Genomic DNA, 22,089 nt, shown 5'->3' with positions numbered 1-22,089 from the left:
TTGCCTTGACTCAGAGGAGTACTTGAGTTATGTAGCAAGACCTTTTCTCAAAATTTCTCAAAAAAATTTTTTATCAGAATTGAAAATCTGACAATGCTATCTTGACCTTCTAGAAGGTTAAAGATGTTAAGAGTTGTTTCTTGAGAGCATAGTGGAACACACCTTGAATGACAGCATTTGGAAGGCAGAGGCAGGCAGATCTCTGTGAGTTTGAGGTCAGCCTAGTTAGTTCCAGGACATCCAGGGCCACAAAGAGAAACCATGTCTCAAAAAAAGAAACAAAAGAATTAATTTCTTGGACCAAGTGTGAGACAATGAGATCTTATCTCAAAAAGGAAAAAAATTTTTCCTCTTAATTTACTATTTTTATTTTATGTCTGTGACTGTTTTGCCTGCATTTATATAAGTATGCTACATTTGTGCACCCACAAAGGCCAGAAGAGGGTGTCAGACTCCCCTGGAATTGGAGTTGGACTGTTGTGAGCTGCCATGTGGATGGTTGCTGGGAACTGAACCCAAATCCCAGTTCTCTGAAAGAGCAGCAAGTGCTCTTCACTGCTGAGCTGTCTCTTCACCCCTAGCCCATTTAAGTGCTGTGGATTTAGAATAAGAAAGATCTTTAAGTGTGAATGGAGAACCAGATGCTGACATGTATAAATTATGAAAGGCCCCAAAACCTCATCTGGGTTTGAATTCGTAGGAATGTTTAGAGTTTAATTTATGTAACATAGAAGCTTCCCCATTCTAGCTACATTATAATTATATAGGTTGTTTTATTTACAATACAGTTTTGTAATTCTTTTTTGGTTTTTTGAGACAGGGTTTCTCTGTGTAGTTTTGGTGCCTGTCCTGGATCTCGCACTGTAGACCAGGCTGGCCTCGAACTCACAGAGATCCTCCTGCCTCTGCCCCCCAGGTGCTGGGATTAAAGGTGTGCGCCACCACCGCCTGGTGAGTTTTGTAATTCTTTAGGAATTGCTAATGCAAATTCTAAGATGATTTTTGTGTTAGCAATCGTCCTCAATATTTAATAGTACATTAATAGACAGATATCTTTTAGCTAAACAAATAACTAGTTACCATTCATAATATCAATTATTGGAAGAGATCTGTATATATATGTGAAGTATATTATTTCCCATGCTTTTGGTGTGCCCTTTCCCTGATCCCCTTGGTATTCCTCCTGCCCGTTCCGGGATAGTTTGTGATTAGGTACAATGAGTAAGTAAATGTCATTGATTTACCATCTTCTTTTTGCCTAGGCTCTTCCAGGTCAGCAGCACTGCTATTTTCTCAATAAGGATGCTCCTCTTCCAGATGGCCAAAGCCTGCAGGGAACACTGGTTAGCAAAATCACCTTTCAGCATCCTGGCCGAGTTCCTCTTATCTTGAATATGATCAGACACCAAGTGGCTTATAACACCCTAATTGGAAGCTGTGTCAAAAGAACTGTTTTACAAGAAGGTACTCTCCTTCCTTTTGATATACTTAGGGAGAGTGGTGCTTACTTCTCCAATGGCGCTTGAATTTGGTAGCTCATTCAAATATCCATAGAGCTTTAAAGACTACAGATGTTTGATTTCCTCACCCCGATCAACAGAAGTAGAATGTCAGTGTGGCTGGTGTGGTGGTGCATGACTTTAATCCCAGTACTCGGGAGGCAGAGGCAGGCAGATCTCTGAGTTTGAGAACTGCCTGGTCTACAGAGGAGTTCTGGGACAGCCAGGGCTACACAGAGAAGCCCTGCCTCATCTCCCCTCCACACCCCCCAAAAAATGAATGTCAATATAAACAATTGGGAATTTAATCACCACAAATTATTTTGATGGTACTAATTTGTTATACTTGGCATTTATAATAAAAGGCGTGTGTGTGTGTGTGTGTGTGTGTGTGTGTGTGTGTGTGTGTGTGTGTGTGAGAGAGAGAGAGAGAGAGAGACAGAGACAGAGACACTTAACATTTTCTGTTTTCTTTTGCTTTATTTTTGAGATGGGCTCATTTTGTAGTCCAGGCTGGCCTTGAACTACTATCTTTCCCAGGCTAGCCTTGAAATTGAAGTGATCCTTCTGCTTCAGCCTCCTATGTTAAGATTAAGGTCTGTACCATTCTTCCTGTCCCCTTTTTCTAAATAGTAACATAGCTAGGCCTTGTGTCTTTACTTTGCTGTCTTGCTGCACTTTGTTAAATGGTTTCTCAGTACTAAAGGTTATGTTGTTCTGAGTGTTAGATCTAGTCCTTAAAATATCACCCCACCCTGTTCTTTGGAGTATCTAACTATATGTCCTTTTTCTTTCTGGATTCTAAAAGGTTTTTTTTTTTTTTTTTTTTTTTTTTTTTTTTAACACAGTTGACTACTTGAAGCTTTGATGCAAATTTTGGCTACTCTGGTTAATCAGTTAATTTTTACCTTGGTCAAATATCATTTTAATGATAGTTACCTAGTGTTAGATATGTATCTATGGAAGTTGTAGGCAACAAGAAACAAGGCCTGTAAATCTAGAGAACTACTTCAGAAATTTTGTTTTGAGATAGGGTCTCAGGTTCCCCAGATAAGCTTGAACTAAGGATGCAGTGGAAGCTACTCTTAAATTTCTGATTCTTCTACCTCCAAGTCTCAAGTGCTGGGATTATGGGTATGTACTACCATTCCCATGTAAAAATGAGAATTAGGGGGAAAAGTATGTGTATGTATGAGTATTTGGGCCTAGGCCACTAGAGTGTCTGGCTGAAGAACCAGATTGCCTGGCATAGTGGTCCATTCCTTTAATTCCAGCCTTTGAGAGGCAGAGGCAAGTGAATCTCTGAGCTACACTAAGAAACCCTGTTTAAAAAAAAAAAAAAAAAAAAAAAGAACCCGGCTAAAGTAAGTTGTGGCTTTTAGGTACAGTTGTTGTCTACCACTGGTGAGGCCATGGGTTCAGTTTGTTAGCCCTACCCCCCCCCCCCCCAAAAAAAAAAAGTCTAAAAACAATAACCAAAACCTATAATGAAGGCTTACATATGTATCTGGTGTAAGTGTGTGTATGTGTGTCGTTAGTTTGACACAGGGTATCACTGTTTTCCTGGCTGGCCTGGAACTTGGTATGTAGACTAGACTGGTCTCAATCACCCTCACAGAGATCTCTACGTACTCTGCCTCCAAGTGCTGAAATTAAAGCTGTGTGGCACTATGCCCAACTAAATACATCATTTTAGATTACGACCCTTACCTCTCTGTTTACCAGGTTATATGCTGCATAGTTGACAGATAAATACCTTGATAGAAAGTAGGTTTTATTCTGGTTATGGTGGTGCAGATTGTGATCTCAACACTAGCAGGCAAAGGCAGGTGGATCTCTACATAGAGTTCTTGGGCTGCATGGTGAAATCCTGTCTGAAAAGCAAAAGACCAACCAACCAAAACCAGTGGGTTTTATGGTAATAGGACTAGGTGGCTAGTCAAATAGAATGAAACACTGAGAGCTGGGCATGACGGCGAATACCTTTAAAGAGCGGCTAAGACAGGAGGAGTATGGATTCAAGAGTAGCCTGGGCTACACCAGACCATGTCATACATTATAAAATGAAACAAGATAGTACGTTTACTAAATTACTTTTGTTTAAAAAATTTTATATTTTATTTATTTTATATGCATGAATGTTTTGCTTGTCTTGTATGTATGTGTACCATGTGAGTCTGGTGGTCAGCTGGCTATTTCACTGTCTATATAAAGACAATTATTTGTCTCATGTCTTAAGTATGGTTATGCTCTTTTTCCTTGTTTTTTTAGACTCTCCTGGGCTCCTACAGTTTGAAGTGTGTCCGCTCTCAGAGTCTGGCTTCAGTGTATCTTTTCAGCACCCTGTAAATGACTCCCTTGTGTGTGGTAAGTTGTTTGGGTGGAAACATCTTTCTTGGGATGTATCTTTGTGGTTTTTCTGAGACAGGGTTTCTCTATGTCAGCCTCGAACTCACAGAGATCCACCTGGCTCTGCCTCCCTAGTGCTGGGATTAAAGTATCTTTTCTTACAAGGTGAGTAGCTGGATGTATCACAAGTATCTGTACATTTTGTCTTTCAGTGGTAATGGATGTGCAGGACTCAACACATGTGAGCTGTAAACTCTACAAGGGGCTGTCAGATGCACTCATCTGTACAGATGACTTCATTGCCAAAGTTGTTCAAAGGTAGTGGTGGCCCTTTTTCCATAAGAATTCTACCAAGATTTGTACAAAGTGTGTTTGCTTTTATTTATTTATGTTGTTTTTCAGGACAGGGTTTGGGTTTCCCTGTGTAGCCTTGACTGACTGTTCTGGAACTCACTCTGTAGACCAGGCTGGCCTGGAACTCAGAGATCCTCCTGCCTCTGCCTCCAGAGTGCTGGGATTAAAGATGTGCATCACCATGCTGCATGCTTTTATTTTTACCTGAATTAAAAGAGAGACATTGCCATTTATTTGAATTCACTATACTTTGGGTTAAAAAAAATGTGAATTTTGTTTGTTACTTAAATATCACTATGAAAACAATAGGGGTAAGGCTGGTAATTTTCAAGCCTTGTTATTAAGATACTTTTCAGGTGAGAGAGAGCTGAAAAAAGATGCACTTTTCCTTCCTTCCTTCCTTCCTTCCTTCCTTCCTTCCTTTTTTTTTTTTTTTTTTGTTTTTTGTTTTTGTTTTTTGAGACAGGGTTTCTCTGTGTACTTCTGGTGCCTGTCCTGGATCTCACTCTGTAAACCAGGCTGGCCACAGGCTCTGCCTCCCGAGTGCTGGGATTAAAGGCGTGTGCCGCCACCACCCAGCTCTTCTTTTCTTTCTTTTTTTTTTAAAGACAGGTTCTCATTATTGCTGACATAGAACTTGCTATTTAGGACAGGTGGGCCTTGAGTTCAGAGAATGGCCTCCCTTTCTTTGCCTTGTGAGTCTCGAGATGAAAGGGCAGGCATCACCATCCCAGCCTTGAACTTACCTCTTTTTTCATATTTTAAGGGATTGACCGTGTTAAATGGCAGTGTGTGGGAAGTTAATATTTAAACCAGTTAGCTTCCTGGAAACATTAATATGTAATTTTGAAGTATTTCTTTCTAAAGTCGTGAGCTGACAGTCTATTTAAAAATAGATGTTGTTCATTTAAGTTTTGAGACAGGGCCTCAGTCTTCCAAGCTGGCCTTGATAATGTAACAAAGGATGACCTTGAACTCCCTGTCATTCTGCCTCCACTTCCTGGGTGCTTTCATTGAGTTTTTTGCCACCCCACCTGCTTTATTTGGTGCCAGGGAGAAAGCCTAGGATTGAGTTCATGGAAGGCAAGCACTGTAGCAGTTGAGCCACACCCCCAAGCCTCAAAAGTACATTTTAATAGATTCCCATTAAATTTTTGCTTTCAAGCAAAAATATCAGAGTCTTTAAGACAGAACACTTACAGTTTACAATGCCCAAAATATGACTGTTTAGCATAGGACAAAATTTGCTAATACACATACTAAAGCAAAATGTTTTCCAAAGTATGTTTATAGTCTAAATTTACCTGGAAGTTAGAAGTGTTTTGTTAAACTAAGCAGTACTGCATCACCAGCAATAGTACTTTCAACAAGTATTTTTGGTATTGCCAATGGCTTCTTTAGTGGTTTCATATGTATCACCTGTACCCCCAAAAGGTATTTTATTACTGGATTCCATTATCATTATAATCCCTTCCCTTGTTTCTCCTATTTTTTATTTTTGAGACAGGGTCTGGCTGTTGTAGTTCAAACCGGCTTTGAAGTCACAATTCTTGTCCCACCCATGCCTGAGGACTAGCTGCCTTTTATTTCAGTGTAAACTGGTTTTGGGCTCTGGTTTGGTTTTAGTGTGTGTTCCATAAGTGTTGGATCACAATTCTTTTTAGAATCAGTATACCCAAAGCTTTGTAATTTGATAAAATTACTCTTGTCTTATAGATTACTTTATCTGAAAATTGCTAACTACAAACTTGTGAGGCTTATCTAAATCTCAGGCAAAAGTAGAGCCCTTTGTCCAAATAAATGTTAGGTTTTATTCATCAGCTAATGAATAGAGTGCTAACTTTCCCCCTCCTATCTTACAGATGTATGTCCATCCCTGTGACGATGAGGGCTATTCGGAGGAAGGCTGAAACCATACAGGCTGACACCCCAGCACTGTCCCTCATTGCAGAGACAGTTGAAGACATGGTGAAAAAGAACCTGCCCCCGGCTAGCAGCCCAGGGTATGGCATGGCCACAGGCAACAACCCAATGAGTGGTACCACCACACCAACCAACACCTTTCCGGGGGGTCCCATTACCACCTTGTTTAACATGAGCATGAGCATCAGAGATCGGCATGAGTCGGTGGGCCATGGGGAGGACTTCAGCAAGGTTTCTCAGAACCCAATTCTTACCAGTTTGTTGCAAATCACAGGGAACGGGGGGTCTACCATTGGCTCGAGTCCGACCCCTCCTCATCACACGCCGCCACCTGTCTCTTCGATGGCCGGCAACACCAAGAACCACCCGATGCTCATGAACCTTCTTAAAGATAACCCTGCCCAGGATTTCTCAACCCTTTATGGAAGCAGCCCTTTAGAAAGGCAGAACTCCTCTTCCGGATCACCCCGGATGGAAATATGCTCGGGGAGCAACAAGACCAAGAAGAAGAAGTCATCAAGAGTACCACCTGACAAATCCAAGCACCAGACTGAAGACGATTTTCAGAGAGAGCTCTTTTCAATGGATGTCGACTCACAGAACCCTATGTTTGATGTCAGCATGACAGCTGACGCGCTGGATACACCTCATATCACTCCAGCTCCAAGCCAGTGTAGTACTCCCCCAACAACTTACCCACAACCAGTACCTCACCCCCAACCTAGTATTCAAAGGATGGTTCGACTATCCAGTTCAGACAGCATTGGCCCAGATGTAACTGATATCCTTTCAGACATTGCAGAAGAAGCCTCAAAGCTTCCCAGCACTAGTGATGATTGCCCACCCATTGGCACCCCTGTTCGAGATCCTTCAAGTTCTGGGCACTCTCAGAGTGCCCTCTTTGACTCTGATGTCTTTCAAACTAATAATAATGAAAATCCTTACACTGATCCAGCTGACCTTATTGCTGATGCTGCTGGAAGCCCCAGTAGTGATTCTCCTACCAATCATTTTTTCCCTGATGGAGTAGATTTTAATCCTGATTTGTTGAACAGCCAAAGCCAAAGTGGTTTTGGAGAAGAATATTTTGATGAAAGTAGTCAAAGTGGGGATAATGATGATTTCAAAGGATTTGCATCTCAGGCTTTAAATACTTTGGGGATGCCAATACTTGGAGGTGATAACGGGGAGACAAAATTTAAGAGCAGTAGCCAAGCTGACACAGTTGACTTCAGTATTATATCAGTAGCTGGTAAGGCTTTGGGTCCTGCAGATCTTATGGAGCACCACAGTGGTAGTCAGAGTCCTTTAATGACCACTGGAGAATTGGGGAAAGACAAAACTCAGAAGAGGGTAAAGGAAGGTAACGGCACTGGTGCTAGCAGTGTGCCAGGCCCTGGGTTAGATAGCAAACCAGGCAAGCGCAGCCGAACTCCTTCCAATGATGGGAAGAGCAAAGATAAGCCTCCGAAGCGGAAGAAGGCAGACACTGAGGGGAAGTCTCCATCTCACAGTTCTTCTAATAGACCTTTCACCCCACCCACCAGCACAGGCGGGTCCAAATCTCCAGGCAGTTCAGGAAGGTCTCAGACTCCCCCAGGTGTTGCTACCCCGCCCATTCCCAAAATCACTATTCAGATTCCCAAGGGCACAGTGATGGTGGGTAAGCCTTCCTCTCACAGCCAGTACACCAGCAGTGGTTCTGTGTCTTCCTCTGGCAGCAAAAGCCACCATAGTCATTCTTCCTCCTCTTCCTCGTCTTCTGCTTCCACCTCAGGCAAGATGAAAAGCAGTAAATCAGAAGGCTCGTCAAGTTCCAAGCTAAGTGGCAGTATGTATTCTAACCAAGGGTCCTCTGGATCCAGCCAGTCCAAAAATTCCTCTCAGACAGGGGGAAAGCCAGGCTCCTCTCCCATTACCAAACATGGACTGAGCAGTGGATCTAGCAGTACTAAGGTGAAACCTCAAGGCAAGCCATCCTCACTTATGAATCCTTCCATAAGTAAACCAAACATATCCCCTTCTCATTCAAGGCCTCCTGGAGGCTCAGAGAAGCTTGCCTCTCCAATGAAGCCTGTTCCTGGGACCCCCCCATCCTCTAAAGCCAAGTCCCCTATCAGTTCAGGTTCTGGTGGCTCTCATATGTCAGGAACTAGTTCAAGCTCTGGCATGAAGTCATCTTCAGGGTCAGGGTCCTCAGGCTCATTGTCTCAGAAAACTCCCCCGGCATCTAATTCTTGTACACCATCTTCCTCCTCATTTTCCTCAAGTGGTTCTTCCATGTCATCCTCTCAGAATCAGCATGGAAGTTCCAAAGGGAAATCTCCTAGTAGGAATAAGAAGCCTTCCTTGACAGCTGTCATAGATAAACTGAAGCACGGGGTTGTTACCAGTGGGCCTGGGGGTGAGGATCCAGTGGACAGTCAGATGGGAGTAAGCACAAATTCTTCTAACCACCCCATGTCCTCCAAACATAACATGTCAGGAGGGGAGTTCCAGAGCAAGCGTGAGAAAAGCGATAAAGACAAATCAAAGGTTTCTACTTCTGGAGGCTCAGTGGATTCTTCTAAGAAGACCTCAGAGTCAAAAAATGTGGGGAGCACGGGTGTGGCAAAAATTATTATCAGCAAACATGATGGAGGCTCCCCTAGCATTAAAGCCAAAGTGACTCTACAGAAACCAGGAGAAAGTAGTGGAGAAGGGCTCAGGCCACAGATGGCCTCTTCAAAAAACTATGGTTCTCCATTGATCAGTGGTTCCACTCCAAAGCATGAACGTGGTTCTCCCAGCCATAGTAAGTCGCCAGCATATACACCCCAGAATGTGGACAGTGAAAGTGAGTCAGGCTCCTCTATAGCAGAGAAATCTTACCAGAACAGCCCCAGCTCAGATGATGGTATCCGACCACTTCCAGAATACAGCACAGAGAAGCATAAGAAGCACAAAAAGGAAAAGAAGAAAGTCAAAGACAAAGACAGAGACCGGGACAGAGACAAAGACAGAGACAAGAAAAAATCTCACAACATCAAGCCAGAGAATTGGTCTAAATCTCCCATTTCTTCAGATCAGACGTTGTCTATGACAAATAACCCAGTCTTATCTGCAGACCGGCCTTCAAGGCTTAGCCCTGACTTTATGATTGGGGAGGAAGATGATGATCTTATGGATGTGGCCCTGATTGGCAATTAAGAACCTTATTTTCTAAACATATGTCCAGAGAAGAAACTAATGATACATTTACATGTAAACCAACACAAGGGGTGAGTCAGACAGGCCTGATCTGTGCTTAAGATTCCTAACGGGCATGGCCTCTACACCAAGCTGGGTACATTTATAAAAGTATATCTAAACCCTACTAAAGGGACCATGGGGTTGGTTGTTCAACAAGTCATATTTCTTTGCCAGAAAGAAATGTTAAAAAATACTTGCTTAAGAAAGGGAGGGGGTGGGAAAGGGTATAGAGAGGGAAGGGTGGGAAAACTGTTGTGGGAAATATTCATATATATTTTTCTCCCTTTTTCCATTTTCAGGACATGCGTTAAACTCATTTTAGTGCATGTATTTGAAGGGCTGGGCAGAAAATGAAAAAAGCAATACATTCCTTGATGCGTTTGCATGAAGGTTGTTCCCCTTTGGTAGTTGTCCATTGGAAGCATGGGCAAGGGAAGGACTGGCAGTCTTGGACACTTCAAGCAATGTTTGGTGTCTGTTTCTTAGGAGTGATTGTGGGAGGGAAAATTATTTTAGCTATTTATTTGTAATATTTTAATCCTTAATGTTTGTTTTTATGCAATGTTTGTTCTTAAATCTATGAAGGTTATGGTTCACAATGATAGGCAGGAAGGGCGAAGTTTGTTCGGTGGTGGGGAGCTCGCAGTTTTTGCTGATGCTGCAGCATCAAAGCCTGCACAGGTTAATCAGAGCCTGTCTTTGAAGTGAAATAGAAAAACCAAAACTATTATCTCTGGAGGTTTTTCACAGGGTTCAGACATCATAGGAATAATAGGAGTTACCTCCCTATGCAGTTAAAAGATTTATCTTTTTTCATTGAAAAGGAAGGGTGGTTTTGCGGGGTATAAATATGTTTTCAGATTCTATACCCTATGGTATGAAAACCATTTCAGAATTAGTAGTTCTCCTAGTTCCACAATGTGCCAAAAGTCTACATCCCAGCATTTTGTTTGCAGGAGAGCTGATGCCATTCCTAAGAGCTGGACTCTTTGTTTCTCTTCATCACAAGGAGGAGGAGTTCAGACTTAAGTCACTCTACTGTGTGCTCCCCGAGATAAACAGTTTTAAAAAATGCAGCCATAGTTCACTTAAAACAATTTCAAGCTCACTTGAAGTAACAGGGGCCTGGAATGCTAAGTGAGCATGAAGATAAACCTTGCTACTGTGTAGCATACAATTGGACCTTTTTGGAGAAACAGGTCTGAGTCTGGATTCTGAGGGACATCAAATGAAGCCCTTCTCATAAATAGAGAAATCCAGGAGACCACTTTGAGTGCAACAGAAGTTCTCAGTATTTGGAGGTCCTCACAAAAACCCGCGGCCTTACTTTGATTTTGCCACCTGCACTGTGCCGTTCCTGATGGTTCCGTTCAGGATCTGGATCAGCGGGATGGGGCATAATCCCCAGCACAACTCTTCTGGATCACAAAAAAAAAAAAAAAAAAAAAAAAAAAAAAAGAGCCAGGTGATTCATGTCTGTGTGTGTTACAAGTGGAGTGACTTCATCAGATACGGACGATTTCTAGATCCAACTCTCTGCAGGTTGGAGTTAGCATAGACTTGGGAAATCTACTGTGGCTTTCTTTCCTGACTGTTTCTCATTTCCTTTGGTGTTCTCCCTTTTCTGGTCATCAGTTCTCAACAACTCCGCCGTTTCTGTGTCCCAAGGCAATAAATAGGAAACAAAACTGTAAAGTGGAGCAAGAAAAGTTCCCTGTTACCCTATCAGAGTCCACTGTCTTGGGTGACACGAACGAGGACATGGGCAAGGTGACACCAGAGTGCTTTATCTTGTGGTGCTGATGCAGTGGCAGTGTCTCAGATATACAACCAGGTTGGATTTCTCAGAAGTTTGCCACCTGGTTCTGAATCTTACCCTCTTAGTTTCTGCAGGAGAGTTAAAGTTATATGGTGTTTCAGTTTGTTCTGGGTGGGGATGACCTCCTGGGGAAATGTACTGCATAGTATAAGGGGCTCAGTCCCCCCAGCAGCGCCAGCAAATACCAAAATGAGTAAACTGGGAAGCTTTTTCTCTCTTTCTGTCTTCATCCCAGATCAAAGAATCCCGAGTTAGGATCTGGATGAAGGATAAGCCCCTGAATTGTCGATGGGCACACCCCACACAATGGCCCAGCATCTGAACTTGCTTAACAGGGAGCCGGGGCTAAACTGCTTCACCCTGCCTGGGAACCAGGGAGCACTGCATTTCTCCACAGGGTGGAGGAGAAGAAGCAGAATAAACCAAGCCTGGAACACCTCCCTCCCATCCAGGCGTGCTCATTCTCCTGTTTCAAAAGACGGCAAGAACACGAAGTCAACTTCCACCTGATGGCTGCTGTTGGACGTTCTGTGTTTTCAGTTTGACCTGATTCTTCGGTCTTTTGGCTTCATGTTAAGGGCCTTTGGACAAAATCTGCTCTGATGTACACGAATATTTCAGATTCAAAGTCAGTGTATCTTAAAACAAGTATTTCCACGGTGAGCAAGGGGGACCTGATATAATTGCCAAAGCCAGCTTGAGGTTGATAACTCTTGAATTGGATTTTATTTTTGTCAGGCCAAGGTCTGAGAATATAGAACAGCAATATCATGAATTTTCAGAAGAGCCAGTGAGTCCCATAGTATCCACAGTTGAGTCACAGCAGATGTCAGTATAGTGAACATTCGCAATCCCTGGGTAATCTCATTTTCTATTTTATTTTTATCTTTAGCCCTGCCCCCCAATTATTTGACTTGGAATTAACTTTTGGAGGGACAGGAAGTATTATCTTAGAAACTAGGTTGGGAAACATGCTCAATGATAGAGCTGAGCTTTACATTTTGAGTTAAAACATGTACATCAGGAGCAGTGGGAAGGGTCTTAAAGTATTTCTCATTTGATTTTCTGTGTGTATGGCTGTTATGTAAATATTTTGGGTTTTTTTTTTTCGTTTTTTGAAATTGGAAAAAATCTGTGGGATTTTTTTCCCCCTTTAAAACATTACAAAAAAAGAAAAGGAAAAGAAAAACTGTTTCTTTACATACAAATAAATTTCTTTGATAAAAAGTAATAAGCCTCTGAAGTTTTTGTTGTTTTTTCAAAAGGGATACTAGGCAGCCCTGGCTGGTTTGGAAGTCACTGTGTAGATCAGGCTGGCCTCTTGTTTTTTTTGAGACTGGGTTTTATGTAGCCCAGCCAGACCTTGAACACTTGATCCTCTTGCCCTTCTCTTCCCAAGAGTTGAGGGGCTGGGCCTTTGTTTGTTTTGTTATTTGTCTCTTTGAGACACTGTCTAGCTAGCCCAGTCGTCCAAGAACTTGCTATGTAGCACAGTATGATTCAGAACTCAAACAGTCCTTATGTCTCGACCTCTGGAACATTGGGATTACAGGTATGAGTCAACACCATAAAGTCTCATCCTTTGAATATTTTCATTTGATAAGTGCCTGAAAAATCCAAATTAGTTAAAAACCAATGGCTTCTCTGAGTTTTCTAAATGGGCTCACAGGAATGCATAGTTGGTTGACTCAAGGGACAGATTTTGTTTTTGTTTATATTTGATTTTTTTGTGTGTGCCAGTTTTTCTCTCCTGACTTGCAGTTGGTATAAAATTCATCAGTAACTTCCTGGAATGCTACTAAACGTTGCTGGTTTTTCCACTGGCAGAAGTAAAGTAAATGCTTACAAGCATGTAGGACTGAGAGAGAATGTACCATGAACCCAGGTTTTTGTGGTCAAGAACTGACTTTTCTGAAGTGAGTGTAGGAAGGCCTCTATGGGGAAAAAGAAAGTTTGGCCAAGGGTCATGACGTGTTTAATGCCAGAACTGGGGAGTCAGAGGCAGGTGGGTCTCTCGAATTCGAGGCCAGCCAGTGTTCAAGGACAGCCAGTGCTATATAAACTATGTTTCAAAAAAAAGTTTATTAATAAAGTGCTTGAAGTCAGTAAGTAAGCTAAAATAAGTTTTTTATAAAGGTTCTCGGCACTTGTTGCTCTTACATGTCCATCTTGATCGGATTCTAATTAAAAGGGTGTGAGGCAAACTCATACCTGCTTTAAGTATACAATTAAAAGCAGCATTGGGGCCTCATCTAGCACGGGCGCTATTTATGATAGTTTTTAATATTTCAGATGGGTACATTGTGTAATTTGTTTCTCTTTGAAGGGACAACTCACTCTAGATGGTTTCATAATTCATGGACAATAGGTCATAGATTTAGGAGTCTTGAAGGCTGGAGTTTACATTAATAGTAAGATGACACGGACTAGCTTCCGTACTAGGAGCCTAGCCCAATGAAAGTCATCGCTTTCTGTGGTCAAACGCCCCCGCCTACTCTCTCCTACATGCTTGTTTCTCCCGCCGAAATGGCGTCAGGTTGAGGCTCTCACCAACCGGCGCCCTGATTGGAGGGTGGGCAGCCACCACAGCCCATTGGGCGCCACCGGCCGGAGGGGCGGGGATGCCAAAGGCCCTTGTGCCTTGCCAGCCCCCACCCCACCGACGCGCGCCCCTCCCCCGGCCCAAGAATGGGTGCCGGGCTGGGGCATCGCACCCCCTGACCCCGAGGTGAAGCCTCACTACCAGTCCCCGTGCAGAGCCGAGCGCTAGGTCCGCCTCTTAGCGCCGCCAGCTCCTGCCTTCTGGAGCCCGGCACTGAGAGGCAGCCGCCCCGCAGCGGCCCCCCAGGCCTCCCCGCTGCACCCCGTAATGCAATTCACCGGGACGGGGGAGGCGGCGGCGGCGGCAGCACCCACGCCGGCGGCGGCAGCACTGCCCCAACCCAGAGACGCCTAGAAAAAGGAGGAAAATGGCTCCGAGCAGGGACCGCCTGCTGCACTTTGGGTTCAAGGCGACAGTGAGTGACAAGAGGACGGGAGTTGGGTGGCCGGGACGATGTGGGTGCCAGCTCGGGCCGCCGGTGAAGTGACTAGACCAGGGCTGGGGACACTTAAGCTGGAAGCTCGGGTTCCGCGTGGGTCGGTGCGTGCTGGTGAGTCTTCGCAGCGGCGGGGAGGGTTCCGGTGCGATGTGCCGTCCCCGCTTGGCTCTCCTCGCCGGCCCGCGGGCACGCGCGCACTCGCCCCCGCCCCGCGGCCCCCCACCACCCGCCACCCCCCCTCCACACACGCACGCACGCACACTCGGCCACTTCCCTGCCTCTCCTTGTCCCGGTGGGCTGGCGCCCGGCCGCCCCACGCTCCGGCTGCTCGCGGGCTCACGGTCCGGGGCTGCGCCCGGTGGGGGAGGGGTGGGCTCGCGCCGCCGCCGCCGCCGCCGCCGCCGCCGCGGAGCGCTCCTCCCCTCCCCCGGCGTTCCGAGGCCCGGGCGGCTCTGCCCAATGAGGAGCGGCGTTGCTGGCAGGTGGGGAGTGTTTTTGTTTTGGGTTGAAGTTGAGGCTTTGGAGAGAACCGAGCTAGCGACTGGCAGTCGTCGCGGCCGCGGACGCCGCGGGCGGTGGTGGAGGCCCCGCGGGACTCGAGCGGTCTGTCCTCCGCGTCGGCCGGGCGGGCCTCGCGTTCCCGTCTCCGCCTCCCGCTCCCGGAACTCCCGGGCCTGCCCTGGCCCCTGTCTTTGCACCCCGCACGCCGCAGCGCCCTGTCCGGGCCGCACCCGCTGGCCCCATGAGGAGGGACGTGAACGGAGTGACCAAGAGCAGGTTTGAGGTGTGAGCTCGGAGGGGTCTCGGGCGGCGAGGAAGGCCAGCTCTCACACCCCGAACAGTCGCCCTCCCGGAGCCGCCTCCCTTGTGTGCGGCCCGCCACCCGCCCCCGGCGGGGCAGCCAGCGTCCTCCTCTGCCCGCGACCCGAAAGCCCTGCGCACCGGCTTGCCCTGCCTTCCGGGAGGCTCGCCTGCTGCCCCTTCCAGCCGCGGGCCCCGGGCCGGATTAGCCCTGGCGCCCTAAATCCCCCCTCCCCCCATACCACTCCAGCTTCCCATTCTTTGCCCAGCCCTTGGCTAGCCTCCTTCCACCACGCAGCGAAACACCCGTCCCCGAGTGGCCAGCGCCTGCTGCCTTCGTGAATCGTTTGCCACCTCCCGAGCGGGAATCGATGAGTCCTCGCTGCAAGTAGGAAGTGGGGGTGGTGAACTAGGATGATAGAGGCGACTGTTGGGTTTTGGGTACTGTTTGGATATTGTTCTAACACTTCCTCTTCCCCGTTCAGCCTGTACTTCTGGGGTCATTGTTACTGGTAACTTAGATATCTGTTCTGAGAATGTGAGGGAGGTCTGAGAGCCTTCGGAGAATTCATTTCTGTTTTTGCCTTACGTTTGTCCTCTGGAGTGGGAGGTTTGTAGTCTTGGAATTCAACAGTAGATGGTCAGAAAGCTCTTTAAAGAGAATTCACGGACTGAGAAAGAGATTCCTTTGGGAAGTATTGTAACTTCTGATGAAACACAATAGTATAATAATGTGCAGGAGGATGCATTGGTAGGCCGAGAGACAAAGAAACTTAGACAAGAGGAAACGTTACCTGGCCTTTGCTGGCAGAGACTCAGGCTGACCTGGGGTCACTCCAGGCTAGTGTACACCTACCTCACTTGTGTTTCGCTCTCTCCCCTCTCTCATTGTGTTTATAACACTCAGTGTTTTACTTTAGCTCTCTTTTGAAAGTTGAAAACGAGGCAGGAATTTATGGGCTTGGGGTGAAAGTCTTACCTCTGTTTAGTCTTTGTATTTTTAAGAGCATGAGAAAAAAAATATTTGAAGTTACAACTAAAGATTAAGGTAGGGCAGCTGTGAGGGAAATTTAAACTAAGAGTTAGAGTATGAAGTTGAAGTGATGAGTGGAGAAAATCAAAGTCATTGGTTACATTAGAGTTTTATGTGTAATTTAACAACAGGAATGGGGTGTGTGGAGGAGCATAATAAAAATTACCTATGTAGGACGTTGTATTGCTCTAAAGTAGGGAGTCCAATAAGATTTAATTTATGGTGGTTTCAAAGTCAGTACTACTGTAAAACCATTGAAATTACTAACCAGACATTTGGCAGTTTAGGGGTACTCCAAAGAGTCCAAAATGCTGAAGACTGAGTGGGGTATGGCCTTTTGAATTGCAGTGAGTTCTTTACCAATTTGCTATTCCCTCTTAGGTTGTGGAATATTTATTGGGAAAGACTTATTGGCATTTGTGCTTTAAAACTACATTCTATTTCTTACTTTCAAATATTTGTTTTGTTTTTCTTGAAATAGGGTCCCATGTAGTCCGTGACCTTGAGGTGATCCTCCACCTCCCAAGTGCTTTGATCACAGATAGGAGCCACGATGCCCTGCTTCATGAACTTTTATACCCTCAAAATTGCCAGGTTGTGGTTTGCATACCTTTACCCCAGAACTCAAGAGGCAGAGACAGGCAGATCTCTGCCTATTCAAGGCCAGGCTGGTGTACATAGAGAGTTCCAGAACACCCAGGGACACAGAGAAATCCTGTCTCAAAAACAAAATAAAAACCCTCAGAGCTCAGAATCCTTTATAAGGGGCTGATTATTTCTAAGTAGGTTATTTCAGAATGAGAATTTTTGTGAGTTGAGGAAATCTATGTAGAAAATAATAGCTAATTTCAAATTGTGATCATGACTAATACAAGTGAGAGACTCTTGCCTCACCCCAAGATGAGACTTATTTTTGCATACTGGATTCAGTATAACCTTTTAATGGAGAGTTCTAATGTTCTGTGTGTGTGTGTGTGTGTGTGTGTGGTTGTGTGGTCTGTGTGTGTTTCTTTGTTTGGTCTTTGTGATAGTGAAGACCCAATACAAGACCCTGCAAGAGCTAACAGCCTTTGTTTTTTTGAGACAAATTCTCAGTGTGTAGCCCAAATTGGCCGGGAACACTCAGTGGTCCCCTTAGCGCTGTCTCTTGAGTTCTGAGATTCCAGCCTTGTACCACAGAGTCCAGTTTGGGAATGTTTTCTTTTGTATACTTTTGAATGTTGTGATCAGAGGCCACATGCTTTATGTCTTATTCTGAGAGCCAGATATAGAAAAAAGCTTTTATATTAAACTGAGCCTAGTGGCTGGAAACTGTAATCCTAGCACTTGGGAGACTGAAGCAGGATTTACCTACTCCCCCGCCCCCACCCCCAATTCCAATCAGTCCGGTTTATATGCTGAGTTCCAAGCCAGCCTGAGTTATAGAGTGAGACCCTGTTCAAACCTTGTGCCCTCCAATACTGTCCCCAAAGGAAAAATGTAAAGTTAAAACCAAGAGAGGTCACTGGTTATATAAGCCAAATATGCAGCATCTATGTAAAGCCAAAGCAGGTGACTTTAGAGAATGAAAGAGATCTAGAGATGAAAAACTTCTTGTTCCTTGTTCTATTACTTTGTGGTTTTTGTTTAATTAAAAAAATTAAAAGATACATCTTATTTTATGTGTATGATTGTTTTGCCTGCCTGGTGCCCACAGAGGTCAGAAGGTAGCATCAGATCCTCTGGAACTGGAGTTACAGATAATTGTGAGCCACCATATTGGTACTAGAAACTGAGCCCAGGTTCTTTCCAAGAGCTACAAGTGCTCTTAACTATCAACGATTTCTACAGTCCCACATTGTTTGTGAGTCGGGGTTTCACACCATAGCCAGGATGGCCAGAAACTTCAACAGCCTTCTTATCTCAGGCTTCACCCCATGTGCTATCTAAATTTTGATTCTTACAATTCTGTCTTACATTCAAGGAAAGTTAGGACCCAAGAGGTTATGGTGTTCAAGTTGGGCAGCTTAACAGTAGAGGACCAGGATTCTAATCTGCGGGGGGTCGGGGTGGGGGTGGGTGGGGGTGTTTTGTTTTCAGAGATTGATTTTGTGAATGGATACGTGTGTGCATGTACATGTGCGTGCATGGGAGGGAGTACAGTTGCTGTGGAAGTCAGAGAACCAGGATCCCCCTGAATCTAGAGTTCTAGGCAGCTGTGGGCTCCCAGATGTGGTGTTGGGAACTGAGCTGGTGTCCCTTCAAGAACAGTTAAATGATATTAACTAGTGAGCCATCTCTCCAGCTCCCCAATCTCTACTTTTTACACTTAACATTTTCAGATTCTGTTTTTTTAGTGTAACTCACCATAAAGCCCATTAAATGTGTGGGAAAGTGCTTTTCCTAAAATCCATTGAATATATTTTATTTTGTATATGCTGTCAAATTAATGATGTGTTTTTCATTTTAATTGTGTTAACCAACTTTACCTTAACACTTAGCAAGATTAACGAGACATTTAAATATATAGTCTTGCCATTAGCTTCAAATTGATATTTTTTTTCAGTTCAGTTTCTACTTTGTCATGTTTTCAATAGATATGGAATGAAAATACCATAATATTGGGGAAATTCTTACTTGAATTTATTTTTTTTAATCTTAATTAGCATTTTTAAAAAGCCATAGTGTTACCATTAACTGACATTAAAATATTTTATAATCAATGCCTGGAGATGTTAAGACCATAAGTTAGGAAGTGAAAGACACTATTTTGGACATATTGAATCTGTATTCATTATTCTTCATTATACTTCACTGACTTTCTTATAAATATGTAATATTGTGGACAGCAGGGACACGGGGTCTTGTCTTTGTTTGGCCTGCTTGTGTTACTTTGTCAACTCATTTTATCCAAAGTAACAAAAGCCATAGTATGGCTCGATGGAAGAGCATACCGTACAGCTTGGAGACCTGGTTATTAATCCAGGTTTTGCCATGAACTAATAACTTTTATCATTTAATTTGTCTGGTCTGGTGATTTTCATTTTTTTTTTTTTTTTCACTAAACAAGAGAGTTAAAAGCAATTCTTTAAGTACCTTTTGGTTCAGTAACCTATGAATCTGTGACTTAACAAAAAAAAAATATAGCTAGAGTTTTCCTGCCTTGCCCACAGTCAGGACAAATCTTTGTCACCCGCCAGTCCCACAGCCGCTCAGACCCAACCAAGTAAACACAGAGACTTATATTGCTTACAAACTGTATGGCCGTGGCAGGCTTCTTGCTAACTGTTCTTATAGCTTAAATTAATCCATTTCCATAAATCTATACCTTGCCACGTGGCTGGTGGCTTACCGGCGTCTTCACATGCTGCTGCTCATGGCGGCGGCTCACAGGTCTCTCTTCCTCAGCCTTCCGCTTCCCAGAATCCTCCTCTCTCCTTGTCCCACCTACTTCCTGCCTGGCCACTGGACAATCAGTGTTTTATTTATTGACCAATCAGAGCAATTTGACATACAGACCGTCCCACAGCAGAAAAATGTACAAAGCCAGATGTCCGTGATCATTTCTTCTCAACACTCTCCTATGTTGTTTCAAGCTGGATTGGTGGTATACGCCTGTTGTTGCAGACACTTGGGATGCTGAAGAAAGAGGACCAGTGGAGCCTGTGAGCTGGAAATCAACCTGGACAACATAGACCCAGCCTCAAAACAAAACAAAACCAGTTTGCAGCCTCAGTCTCACAATACTGCTATGATGTAGATTTAAAAACAAAACACAAAACCCAAACAAAACATTAAAACACCATTTTTATTTCCTTAAGGTTTTATATCCTCTGAAGAACATTCTGCATATTACCCATATTTACCAATTTAAAAAAAAAAACTTTTTATTTTATGTGTATGAGCATTTTGCCTGCATGTATGTATATGCACCAAATGTGTGTCAGTGTCCTCTGAGGGCATCAGATCCCTTGGATCTAGAGTTACAGATGTTGTGAGTCACTGTGTGGGTGCTGGGAACTGAGCCTGGGTCTCTGCAAGAGCAGCCAGTGCTTTTAACTTCTGAGCTTCCTCTCTTTTCTGTTGTTTTAGACAGGGTCTCTGTTTGTTTGTTTTTGAAATTGTGTGTTTGTGTGTGTGTGTGTGTGTGTGTGTGTGTGTGTGTGTGTGTGTGTGTGATATGTATTTATGTGAATACAGGTACCACTGTGTAGAGGTCAGAGGACCACTTTAGAGAATCACTTTGTTCTTCCTGCTGTGGGTTCTGGGTTCTGAGGGTCGAACTCGGGTTGTGATGCTTGAGTAGACAGGCACTTTTGCTTGCTTAGCCATTGCCAGTCGTGGTTAAGTGGGGTTTTGTTGTTGTTTGTTTTGTTTTTTAATGATTTATTTATTTATCTTCATACATTGGTATTTTGCCTGCATATATGTCTGCCTGTGTGAGGGTGTTGGATCCCCTGAAATTGGAGTTTCAGACAGTTGTGAGCCACCATGTGGTTGCTGGGAACTGAACCCAGGTCCTCTAGAAGTGCTCTTAACCGCTGAACCATCTCTCTAGCCCTCCATTTTATGTTTTTGAGACATGGTGTTGTGTAGTTCAGGCTGGTCTCAAAATTACCGTGTAGCCAAAGGTGGCCTTGACCTCTCTGGCTCCTCCTGCCTCATCCTCCCAAGGCCTGGGATTACAGGCTGAACTGCCATGCCTGACTTTGTTATTAGTTTTGTTTTGTTTTCTCTATTGTTTTGAGACAGTGTCTCCCATGCTGCAGCCCTGGAACTCCATATGTAGATCAGGCTGGTCTCATGCTCAACAGAGATCTGCCTGCCTCTGATTAGAGAGTACAGGGATTGAAGGTGTGTGCCAACTCATGGCAAGAATTTAGTTTGAACATTGTAGGGATTGATTTTGAAAGCAATTATCTGACCGTCCGTCTCTCCATTCTTTCTTCTTCGGTCTCCGGTTGCACCTGGACCTCATGTGTGCTAATCAGGCCCTCTTCCTCTCAGCTGCACCCCCAACTGTCTGACCATTTTCACTGGACAAAAACTCCACAAGGTGCATTTTTGTTTGTTTTTCAAGATAGAATTTCTCTGTATAACAGCCCTGGCTGTCCTGGAACTCACTCTGAAGACCAGGCTGGCCTTGAACTCACAGATCCTCCTGCGCCTGCCTCTGCCTCCCAAGTGCTGGGATTAAAAGTGTGGGCCACTAGCACCTGGCATAAAGTATTTTTTCTTTTTGTTTCCTAATTGGACTTTTTTGAGATAGACTCCTGTTTCATAACTTAGATTGCCACGGAACTCACTGTATAGCCCAGGCAAGCTACAACTTTTTCAGCCTACCAAATGCTGGGGTACGGGTGTGAGCTGTCACATCCAACTAAATCATCATTTATATTGAAAGTAGTCTCACTTTCAAACTCAAGTATCCTTCTATTTTAGGTCATTTGTCAATATGCTGTTAAGATTAGCGATGCTGCTAAAAATGTTTTCCCCCACACTGGACAAGTGCTTTCCTAATACGATACAGTATCCTTCAACTGTTGATCCTCATGTACTAGTCAGAAACTGGGATTATAGATCTTCACCACCAGGCCGGGCAAGTGATGCTTTGAGTCTGCTTTTATTTTTTTGGCACAAGGTCTTACAGAGTAGTCCTGGCTGGCCTGGAACTCACTATGTAGACAAGGCTGGCCTGGAATTCACAGAGATCTGCCTGTCTCTGCTTCTGGACAGCTGGGATCCAAGGCATGCACCACTGAGGCTTGCTGAGATTATAAACTCCTTTGGAGCTGGAATTACGAAGGGTGTGAGCCCACTACTACTCTACTGTGAGCCCAGGGCCTCCGGAAGAGCAGCAAGCTCTCTTCAGAGTCCTTGGATTCTGAGCTGGGGAAATAGTTTAGTGATGGACACTTGCCTCGCATGAGTGAAGCCACAGGTTCAATACCTACTGTGTAAAAATGAAAAAAAAAAAAGGTAAAATAAATTTTAATCTCCAAAGTTATTCCATTTCAAACCTTGGCCTCATTTTTCCTTGCAAATTAATGAGTACTTTGT

At 44.3% G+C, this 22,089-nt stretch overlaps 2 protein-coding genes across 7 annotated transcripts in view; both read left to right on the top strand.

The window, feature by feature from the left end:
• Med1 (mediator complex subunit 1) overlaps positions 1 to 12,409 on the top strand; it is a 39,380-nt gene extending 26,971 nt beyond the window's left edge. For 2 of the 4 annotated variants that reach the window (XM_006971847.4, XM_076543294.1), the window contains 4 exons: positions 1,263 to 1,464; positions 3,771 to 3,866; positions 4,061 to 4,166; positions 6,065 to 9,448. In XM_006971847.4, coding sequence (XP_006971909.1) covers positions 1,263 to 1,464; positions 3,771 to 3,866; positions 4,061 to 4,166; positions 6,065 to 9,314 — 3,654 coding nt within the window. In that variant the 3' untranslated portion in view covers positions 9,315 to 9,448. Of the gene's footprint in view, positions 1 to 1,262; positions 1,465 to 3,770; positions 3,867 to 4,060; positions 4,167 to 6,064 lie in introns of all 4 variants that reach the window. The other 2 variants (XM_006971848.3, XM_042282728.2) reach the window with 2 other exon arrangements.
• A 1,376-nt stretch (positions 12,410 to 13,785) lies between these two features.
• Positions 13,786 to 22,089, top strand: part of Fbxl20 (F-box and leucine rich repeat protein 20) — a 68,401-nt gene continuing 60,097 nt past the window's right edge. The window contains exon 1 of one of the 3 annotated variants that reach the window (XM_016007304.3): positions 13,786 to 14,192. In XM_016007304.3, coding sequence (XP_015862790.1) covers positions 14,145 to 14,192 — 48 coding nt within the window. In that variant the 5' untranslated portion in view covers positions 13,786 to 14,144. Of the gene's footprint in view, positions 14,193 to 14,368; positions 15,001 to 22,089 lie in introns of those variants that run through there. The other 2 variants (XM_016007329.3, XM_006971849.4) reach the window with 2 other exon arrangements.

This window comes from Peromyscus maniculatus, chromosome 8 (assembly GCF_049852395.1).
Source record: "Peromyscus maniculatus bairdii isolate BWxNUB_F1_BW_parent chromosome 8, HU_Pman_BW_mat_3.1, whole genome shotgun sequence".
Taxonomy (NCBI): domain Eukaryota; kingdom Metazoa; phylum Chordata; class Mammalia; order Rodentia; family Cricetidae; genus Peromyscus; species Peromyscus maniculatus.
This window is presented reverse-complemented; position numbering and strand designations above follow the sequence as displayed.